This window comes from Cynara cardunculus (genome assembly GCF_001531365.2).
Source record: "Cynara cardunculus var. scolymus isolate 2C chromosome LG 13, CcrdV1, whole genome shotgun sequence".
Classification (NCBI taxonomy): domain Eukaryota; kingdom Viridiplantae; phylum Streptophyta; class Magnoliopsida; order Asterales; family Asteraceae; genus Cynara; species Cynara cardunculus.
Genome location: NC_037540.1, coordinates 5,906,992 through 5,917,945, shown reverse-complemented (window position 1 = coordinate 5,917,945; position 10,954 = coordinate 5,906,992). Strand labels below are relative to the sequence as shown.

Sequence of the window (10,954 nt, the reverse complement as noted above, 5' to 3'; positions counted from 1 at the left end):
TTATGTAAAAAGAACGACAAGAAGTAATGTGGAATTAGAGTTGTTTACAGGTAGGACGACCCGCTAGATCTGTCATATCCGATCCGGTAGAAAAACAGGCTTGTACTACCATTCTTGAATAAATGGGTGGATCAGGAATGACTTATTAAAATTAATGGGTGGACATGAATGATGCAACAACAAAAAATGGGCAAGTCCGCACGATTCATTAATATTTTTATAAAAAATAACTTTTATAATTAAAATTTACAAATGAAATTGAAAATTCTTGATAATTATCAATTACCACTTAATTATGACTCATGATACTAACACTCTTCAAAAATCTAAAAAATAAAAGACATAATCATCGCAATTAATCAATTCCTTATTATTTTATATGGTCATTTCCTTTATCAATACTCTATATTTTGTGAAACAATTTTTTTCTAAATTATGCATATTGTTATGTATTTACGTCTAATATCAAGTTGGAAAAATTGTTATGTATTTTGAATTAGTTTACATAACTTGTGATTTATACAAGTTTTGTTTCTTTAAAATAATATGTACGTTCTCCCGTGGGCAAGCCCAACCTCCTTATGGGACATGTATGGCTATATGGGTAAGTTTTCATCCCCATAAAAAAAGGGATTGGATTTATGATATTGGGTCTCTTGGACAAGAAAAATTAGTTAACCTCAATCCAAGCCGCAAATGATCAGCTCTATGCAGAATGGAGTAAATCCGACCTAAAAGACTAGAATGATTTTAAGGGATTTATATTTCGTGGAAGAATTTAATTTTGATGGATTTGGATTTGGATTTAGCTCTGAAAAGATTTTGAATATTTGGTGCGTTTGATTTGTAGGATTTGAAATGAAATTAAATTCCATTAGCTACAAAAATAAATTATAAATAATTAAATGACTTTTTTATTAACTGATTATTACAAAATAAATAGTTTTAATATATTTTAAAACGTTATCATTTACAAATCCAATAAAATACCAACCATCCCTATGGGATTTCAAAATCCCATATTTATAAGATTTCAATTAAATCCTAATATTTCAAATTTATAAAATCTTTCAAATCAAACGGGAATTCAATTTCAAATCTTCTTAAATCTATTCCAATCCTATAAATTAAACGGACCAAAAAATCAACGGTCATTCATCATTGCTCAACACCTAGGCGTGGATCGCGTTTTCGGGTGGACCGGGTGTGGGTATATAAACCCACGTTTTTTGGGACCATAACATGCTATTGGGTTATAACCTGTGTTCGGTTCGGCCGAAGCTTGGTCATGTTGGGACTGTAAAGGAACCAGTAGTGGGGCTCGGACCCGAATCCGACTCGTGTGTATTTGGTTCAAATAAATAAATGAAATAATAAATAAATTTATAGAAAAAATATCGTATCAATTTTATTAAAATTACAGTTGGACCCTTGAACTTTATAAAATGAGGTTTTGCCTATGATTTCAAAATTTCAACTTTATAAAAAGAAGAGACCATGAACTAAATAACATTTTGGCGAAGGGTGGTTATATCGAGCCATTTTGGTCCATATCATGCATTGAAAATATATAAAGAGACGTTTGATGTTGATTAGTGTGAGTATAAACTTAGGGGCCGTTTACCAAACACTTACCCGGTAAGTGTTTACCGGTAAAATTAACATTATCATCTACTTATCGCGTAAAATTTTAGTCCACAAAAACGGTATCGTATGTAACAATTTACCTGGTAAGCGCTTACCGTGGTAAGAGTCGTCGCCCTTACTTACCGGGTAAGACTCTTGTTTCGTTCTTACCGGGTAAGATTCTTGATCTTTACTATATTCATCCGATAAGCATTACTAGAAATTAAACTGGCCATTTCCGGCGGACGGAATCCGCATTACCGGCGGATTTCTGTGGGACACCAAAAAAGTCAACTTTTATTGACTCCCACGGATTACCGGCGGATTTCATAATTACTTAGTTTAACTTGAATTTACATCTAATTACAACATTTTACCAGCAGATTTTCCAGCGGAAATGATTATCAACATTTAAAAAAAATAAGAAATAGTATATATATATAACAATTTCCGGCGGATTTCCGGCAGATAATTAAATATTTCCTTAAGGTAATGTGACTTGGTGTTCACTTATCCGAGTAAACATTTGGTAAACGGCCCCTTTGTAAAGTATGGTTCATTTAACAAGTAGGGTAGAGATGCATTTGTCATACACCTTTGGCAAATGTTTGGAAATTGTATGAATTTTAGGGGTTGTTTGGTTGGTTTTTTATTAAGTCATGTCTATATATGGTTTTCCTTTAAATCATGCATAGATAAGGTTGTCAATATCATCAAGCTATTACTAAATATAGCTGATCGAATAAGTTGAGTCTCAATAAGTTTATTAATATGCTAACAAACAGACTCTTAGTTAATATTTGACACAACAAGATTTGTGATTCATATTTATGCCACAATATAAAAAAAATCGTTATGTCAAATTTTAGCTATAGTTTTGTAGCTTTTGCTAAATCATACATTTTAGGACGTTTTTGGAATATTTTACATATGGTTGTAAATAGAGATGGCAATGGGTCGGGGTATCGGGGATCGCAATCTCCATCCCCATCCCCGATTTCCAATCCCATCCCCGTCTCCGTCGGGGAATAAGATTTCGTCTCCATCCTCATCCCTATCGGGGAACGGGGATCCCCAGGGAATCGAGGATTTTCCCCATCTATACAATTTAATTTTTTATGCAATATCTTTATATATTATGTATATAAATACCAATTCTATGTTTCAAAGGCATAAAATGGTAAAAAATTTAATTACCAAAATTTTAATTGTTGTAATTCTATAAGAGTAACATAAAAAAACGTAATTGATCAAACACAAATATACCAATTATAATACTTAATAATTGAAGTTTTATACAATCACATCGTTATATCAATAAAAGTTTCTCATGAACAACCAAATCAATGATGTAATTTTTTACAAGTTTTCATCATGAAATATTGATTATATATTTATAAATTCGGAGATTCCCTATTCCCAGACAAAATCGGGGTCGGGCATCAGATTCCCCGTCGAGTGCAGGGCATCAGGTTAAGTGAACTGTGGAGATTTTTGGAATTTCGTATTCAAACTCATAATCTCAAAGGAACGATCAGATGAAGATCTTGACAAGAGATGAGTAATGCTTGTATATAATAGGAGTTAGGGGGCAAAAATAAAATAGGTGAATGACAAAATAGAAGGTTTTTTCTATTAAGAGGCAACACTCTATTGCCTCTATTAGATGGACAAATTATTTAGTTTGACAACGCACAACCCGCGTTATATGGAACCCTTTTGCATTCTTCTCGAGACTCATTCAAAAACTCGAACCTACATCTCAAAAAAAGGTCAAGTACCAGCAACCTCAACCGGTCTCACACGCCACCAACCCCTAAGAAATCTAGTGTGAATGGTATATCCAAGACCCATTACGCAGAAAGGCGCATGATAGGACCAGGTCTTGAACCCAAGACCAATGCTCCGCAGCCAACGAGCATTGAAGTGGTTTATTGCATTGATAACTTTAATAGCATATGTGATTGTAACGAAATAAAACAGATGATTAATTATTATAGTTTTGAAAACTTTAATAATATAAATGATTGCAAAGAAAATGAACCAGATGATTGATTGCTATAGTTTTGAACGTCACATTTTGATGTTTAAATTCTATTTAATTTTTAAAAGAAATTCATTATTATTAAAAAAAAAATAGTCAATAGATGAATGTTAATTTACTATTTTCTAGTAGAAACCTTTTTCCAACTACAGCTATTCAAATTGGATGTTAGTGCCTAACCCCACGACTAATTTATTTTACTCATTATTTAAATTAATATTATTAATAACAATTAAATTATTTTAATCACTAAAAATTTGAATCTATGTCTCAGTGCTGTGGAAAAATTGCTGACACAGATTCGATGTTACAATATTTGCATATGGTAGGTTTCGTACCCGATTAACATAAATATGTTATAAAATCGAGAGTGATAGAATACGTTTCATAAAATTTAGTACGAATAAAAAATAAAAATAAATAAATATTATAAATGTACGTGGTAGCTTGTTTTTTATTTTATTTGCAAATTACGAGAACACACACACCCCAAAAAACAAATAGAAAATAAAAAATAAAAAATAAAAAAATACGTCCATATTAAATACTTGGCTCCATAATTTCAGCCAATTGCCATAGCCCATCTTTACACTTACCACCCACTCTCTCTCCTAAACCAAAATGCTGCTTATTATACTCCTTGCATTTACTCACATCTGCCACTCCGCCACCATTAATTCCGATAACCACCACTTCCTTAAGCTCCCTCTCCTCCACATTAACCCTCTTCAATCCCCTTCTCAAGCCTTCTCCTCTGACGCCGCTCGCCTCTCCTCCCTACTTTCTAATCTCCACCGAAAACCCAACCTACCTGTCACTTCCGGCGCTTACGCCGGCGCCGGACAATACTTCGTCACCCTCCACCTCGGTACTCCTCCACAACCCCTCCTCCTCATTGCTGACACCGGCTCTGATCTCATCTGGGTCACCTGCTCCGCCTGCCGAGATGATTGCTCCGTCACCCGACCCGCCCATTCTGCATTCCTCGCCCGCCACTCCTCCTCCTACTGGCTCCACCACTGTTTCGATCCAGCGTGTCGACTCGTCCCTCACCCTCGCCCCCCGGTCGCGTGCAACCACACGCGCCTCCACACCCCCTGCCGGTACGAGTATTCATACTCCGATGGGTCTATCACCAACGGGTTCTTTGCGAAAGAAACGACGTCGTTCAACTCCAGTACCGGGAAATTACTACAGCATGACAGCTTGGCATTCGGTTGCGGCTTTAAGATTTCCGGTCCGAGTGTTTCCGGTCCTAGCTTTAATGGAGCCCAAGGAGTAATGGGCCTGGGTCGTGGGCCCATCTCCTTTGTTACCCAACTTGGCCGCCGGTTCGGTAACAAGTTCTCTTACTGTCTCAAAGACTACACCATCGCTCCGCCGCCGACGAGTTACCTCTTGATCGGCAGCACCACCGGAAATTCAAGATTCCGGTACACCCCATTGCTAACAAACCCTTTATCCTTCACGTTTTACTACATTGGGATCCAAAATGTATACGTGGATAACCTGAAATTACGTGTAAGCCCTTCGGTTTGGGAAATGGACAAATTAGGAAACGGTGGCACCATCGTTGACTCAGGCACCACCCTCACTTTCTTACCCGACACCGCTTACCGCCATGTTTTAGCGGCTATCAGGCGGCGCGTGAAACTGCCAACCCCAGCAGGATCGCCACCAAACTTTGATCTTTGTTTCAACGTGTCAGGCATTCGGAGACCGAGTCTACCCAAACTGAGTTTCAAACTGGTTGGCAACTCGGTGTTTTCTCCGCCGGTCGGAAACTACTTCATTGACACATCGGAAAACGTAAAATGCTTAGCATTGCAGCCAGTGACATCGCCGGGTGGATTTTCCGTGATCGGAAACCTAATGCAACAGGGGTTTTTGTTCGAATTCGACATCGGACGATCACAACTAGGGTTTTCTCGAAGTGGTTGCTCAAGAGCTTGAGTCAGCATACAGAATCTAGAGCTGAAACCACTTGGGATTTTGTGTAGTAATATAAATATCATTAAAATTTAAATTTTTTGAATTGGGTATTTGTTGAATTTAAATTTATTTTATAGTGAATGATGAACTGTTAATGATAATATATGTGGGTAAGAGTGAGGAGGAGGATCTTGAGCATGTGATGTATTTTTGTCCTTATAAATTCAACACAAAAACAAAACACAAAAATGAGAGATAATTTAAGCTGCTTTTTGGCTGTTGTCTACTTTCTGTTTGGACCCTTTCACGTGACCTAATTATTATTTTTTTATCTTTCAAACTTTTCATCCATCGTCGTTCACCAATATATATATATATATATATATATATATATATATATACACACACACATATACACATACACATTAAGAGAGAATGTCTAGTTCAAATGTTAACCAAATTTATTATATTTTTAACCAAAAAATTATGCTTTAAAAACTATGGCAATGTTTGTTGACTGCTATAAAACTTGACTTTCATAAAACATTTAATCGTGTTTGATATCATTGTTTAACTTGTTAGTTAGATTAACCCCATACCTTAGTTAGGAACAAATAAGTTTGTAGATTTATTGTCGCTCGATCACCAAACCAGTGTGATGGTCTTCTAGGACATTATGCTTCATCGTCCGGGTATTCATAGATCATTGGTATATATAGAGTATTAAATTTTGAATATCTAAAAATTCGTGAGTAGCTTGTATAATGTACTGTTTATGCTCATACCTGTTATGTTTTTTTAAGTATATAATATTTATACACGACAAATATAACAAATAAACTAACACATCTTTCTCACGTTTGATGAGGTTTGAATAGGAGGCCAAAGATTCAAATACCCGTTATGTTTGTGGGTCTAATGCATGCAAATATCCAATTCTCCGACACTTTTGTCACACCGACTTTTCATCAAGATAATGACACCATATCATAACTTATATCATATGACTCATTCACACATCACGTTCAGTAAGTTAATGGCTACAAACAATTATTAACATTTCATATTGTTAAGCATCATATCAAAGTGTTATCAAGAACACGTCAATGTTTTTAAGAACATGCAACGTATGCATCACACTACAAAGAAAAAATATTGTAACGATTATACATATATCGTAAGCAAAAAATACATATGTACAACTTATAGCAGCATCTGAGATCTCATATGTGAACTGGCATGAAGGGCTTCATCTAGCTATCGTTTGCCGGTCAATGCGACTTCATGAGTGAGTTTGTGCTTATGTTTGGTCTCAAGACTCACCTTCACTAGTATAGGCTCATAAACGATTGACGTTGACCTCTCTTGCAGCCTCGTGAGCTTGCCTTTAGGCTCGTGTTCAACACATATAGCTTGTTGGTCAAACTATTATGAATACAACAATGTTTTTTCTTAAATTACATCATTCTAACACAATTTAGATCATTTATTTTTCATTACTTCAATAATCGTGATTTAAAACAACATTTTATGACGCCATTCACAAAATTCGCTCATTATACTATGAATTCAACTTCTTTTTTATTTCAGGCTCTAATTCATAACTTTACAGCTCCATAATAGTTTCATTTTGACACCATACCTTGTTACTACTTAACATAGTACTGACAAGCATTAATACATGAAATGAGCATTGAATTCTTACTTTAAACGATGAAGCCTCCTTGGTATACTTGAGTGCTTCACTTCCTTTCTTGCTTCCACTTCTTTGTATTTCTATCATTTCTCTGTCTTTTCTCTCCGAATCTGGAGAAGTAAGAAGTAAAAATGACACATAATTTTCGACCATTTATTGCCTAATTGCTTTTCTAACTCACTTCAATCTTTTCCCTCGTAATTGCTCAACTTCCTTCACATGTTCTATCTGAACGTAATCACCATATTGTCAGTTCGATCCTACCACTTCAGTTATTCATGCATTAACCCTCAAACTTCATCTTTCAATTATTAACAACTTCGACCCTTACACTTTTCATTTTTCATTTCGAGCACAAACTTTCAGTATTACAACTTCAAACATAGATAATCTTTAAAACCTTACAAAACTCGTAACTTCTCACTGGTCAACGATTCTTACATTAAAAGTAAATCATGAATATACCATCATTCACATTCATTACCATTTCATATTGAACTTAAAAACCGAACAGAAATCCAAAAAGAAACAAATGCTTTTCTCAACCACAAGTATGACACTTCTTTTTTGCTTCTTCTTTGGGGTACTTTCCATCCTACGTTTCTTATTATGGTCCAATGAATGATCAAACTTGGGCAATGTTAAATGATGTTGTTCTTTTAAGTCAAGCAACGTCTCACTTTTGTTCCTTAAAATATAAGAGGATTTTTGTTCAAGATTTATCAGTAATATTTTATTTTAAAAACAATCATAACAATCTTTAAACTCCATGTTGTTTTTCAAACAAACAATCTTCAATCATGTTGATTTCCAGGATTCTTTCGTACGGACTTAAGTAACTATCTGTATTTAGAACATTCTAAATAACATAATAAATATATGTTCATTATCTGTGTATTGACACATTTATGATAATTTATTGAATACTACACGACATTTAGACTCAAGATGTCAAGTTTTTATTAACTAGTCCAAGTTGACACTTTAGAATTTGCTTTAAATTTTATATTTCTACCCAACAAAACACAAACGGACTTGATATTTGTAAAACTTACCATTATGAAGCACGTTTATGGCTCTTTCAAATATAGTGAAAGTTACAAGACAAAACAAATGCAATGTCTATGACTTGATTTAAAGGGAATGGCAATGCATCAACAACATATGGAACTTTACTACGTACAACTGTCTTTTTACAATCACAATTTCTTCAAACAAATCGAATATTTCCATAACAAATTCATTATACAAGATTAAGGGGCCGTTTATCAAACCCTTACTGGGTAAGTGCTCACCAACAAGAGTATTTTTTTTTTCTCACTTATCATTTATAATCCTCGATCATTGTTGTGTCTTTTACCGGGTAAGTTTTTTTGGTTCTTTTTATGCTCAATCAATAAGGTAAATGATATCAATAAATGCTTATCCATTAAACATTTAGTAAACAACCCCTAAATTTATCAAGTTATAAATATATTTTTTAATGTGCTTTTTAATTTTCTATTTTTTGGAAGAAAAAAATTAATGAGAAAATACAGATTTTATTACGTGGGTGACCACAGCGCAAATTTATCAACATTCTTGTCATCCCAACCACATAAAAATCCACAAGGAAACAAAAACCTACATCAAATCTATGGTTTGTAGTGGATTGAATCGGTGAAAACTAAAGAAAAATCTAACGAATTTTTTCAATTTAAATGATTTAAGATTTTTATTTTTTTGTAATTAAAAAAGATTTTTTATTTTATTTTAAATGATTAATTAGGTTTTTGAATTTTTTTTTTAATAAATGAAGCAAAAAATTGAGGGAATTTAATGAATTTTTCTATTTTAATTGTTTAAGTTTTTAAACTAAATTTTTAAATGAATAAATTATTAATTTTTTTATTTTAAATATTTAAGTCACTGAATATTATTTTTTAAACAAATAAATCCTTCACTTTTTTAAAAATGGTTACTTACGTTCTTTTAGCAACAAAAAAATTATATATAACGGTTAGAAAAGTTTTAGACTAAAAAACTTAAATCAGTTTTATCGTTCCTAAACTCTACGGTCGTTCAAACTCCTTGCACCCATTGACATCTCTCCCTTCCGTCGCTCTATCATCGTTTGTTCTCTATAGTCTATACCAATTATTGCTGTCATTGGCCCTGTTCATCGATCTTTCTCTTTTTTTTATTTTGATTCTCCCTCTATTATAACTTGAAATCTTATTCATGTTTTAGAAATATGAGACAACTTAAAATTCATGCAATCAATATTAGGTAATAAAGAGTCAATAATGCATGAAAAATAATACTTATGAAATCCTAAATGTAAATACTCGTTTGATCGTCTCATATGGTTGGTGATTTTTCCAAATGTAGAAGTTTTTTTTAGCTAATATCAAGAAATCTGCTATATTACAATAGAACAATAGAATTATTCATCCGAACGAAATAATCGAAGGAGTCGATGCGAGATGAATAATGAAGAATATATCTAGGTTTTTTCTTGACAAATAGATTTAGACTTTGGTACTAAATATAAAAAGTTTAAAGAAACAATAAACGATACAATAAGATGAACGACTAATTAACCATTTTACTTAGTTTCTTCTCCAATGTAATTAACCAGTGCATGATTCGGCCCTTAATATAATACTAAATTATTTTTGGGTCCTATTAAATATTAAAAAATTAACTCTTTTATTTATCAATTTTTTTGAACTATTAATTATATATACTAAAAACATTTGGGCCCCTATTTCTTGTAGACCCTGAGGGTGCGCCCGGCAAGCCCTTACACAGGGATGGCCATTGGATGCGAGAGGTTGAAAGGCGTAAGGTTTGAGAACAGTGAAACTGATTAAGTTTTTTTCTTAATTTAAAACATTTCTAACTGTTACAGCCACAAGTAGTTTTATAGGATTAAAAAGGAGTAAGTAATCGGTTTTTAAAAGTTCGATAATTTATTTATAAAAAAATATTCAATGATTTGATTATTTATTTCAAATGAGAAAGTTTAATGGTTTTTTTTATTTAAAATAAAAAAGTTTATTGATTTTTTATATCCTTTTATATGTTACCATTCAAGGTAACCACATTTTGCTTGTGTTTTTGTAAGTGAACGGGTTTTTTCATGTAAATGTTTGAGTTTTTCGATCTAAAAGTTCGATTATGTGAAGACTCGATGTTTTACGGTGAATGTTAGTCGATATCAACTCATCCAAAATATTTAACGTATGGGTCGTTTACCAAACACTTACCCGGTAAGTGCTTACCGGTAAAATGTAACACTATTACTTAATATTTTAGTCCACCAAAACGACATCGTATGCAACAATTTACCCGGTAATTGCTTACCGTGGTAAGAGTCGTCGCCCTCACTTATCGGGTAAGATTGTTGGTCCCTGTCTCGCTCTTACCGGGTAAGATTCTTGGTCTTTACCATATTCATGCGGTGAGGTAATGTTACTTGGTAAACACTTACCCGGATAAGTGTTTGGTAAACAACCACGTAATCTTACAAATCTCTTAAAAACTGAACGGTTTTCATATATATATATTTATAAGAAGTATTAGATGATAAATGTGATTTAATAGGTTGGTCCATAAAGATGTACATGTTTGGTCTTTGCTACAAATGTAACGCCTATCTTGTTTGCCCATTT

The 10,954-nt window shown here is 33.5% G+C and overlaps 1 protein-coding gene across 1 annotated transcript; it reads left to right on the top strand.

Annotated features, from left to right (window-relative positions):
- Window positions 1-4,291: 4,291 nt before the first annotated feature.
- On the top strand, window positions 4,292-5,863 carry LOC112524353 (aspartyl protease family protein 2). The gene has a single exon (XM_025134137.1). The coding sequence runs from the start codon at window positions 4,292-4,294 to the stop codon at window positions 5,621-5,623; it is 1,332 nt and encodes a 443-aa protein (XP_024989905.1). The 3' UTR covers window positions 5,624-5,863.
- The last annotated feature ends 5,091 nt before the right edge of the window (window positions 5,864-10,954 follow it).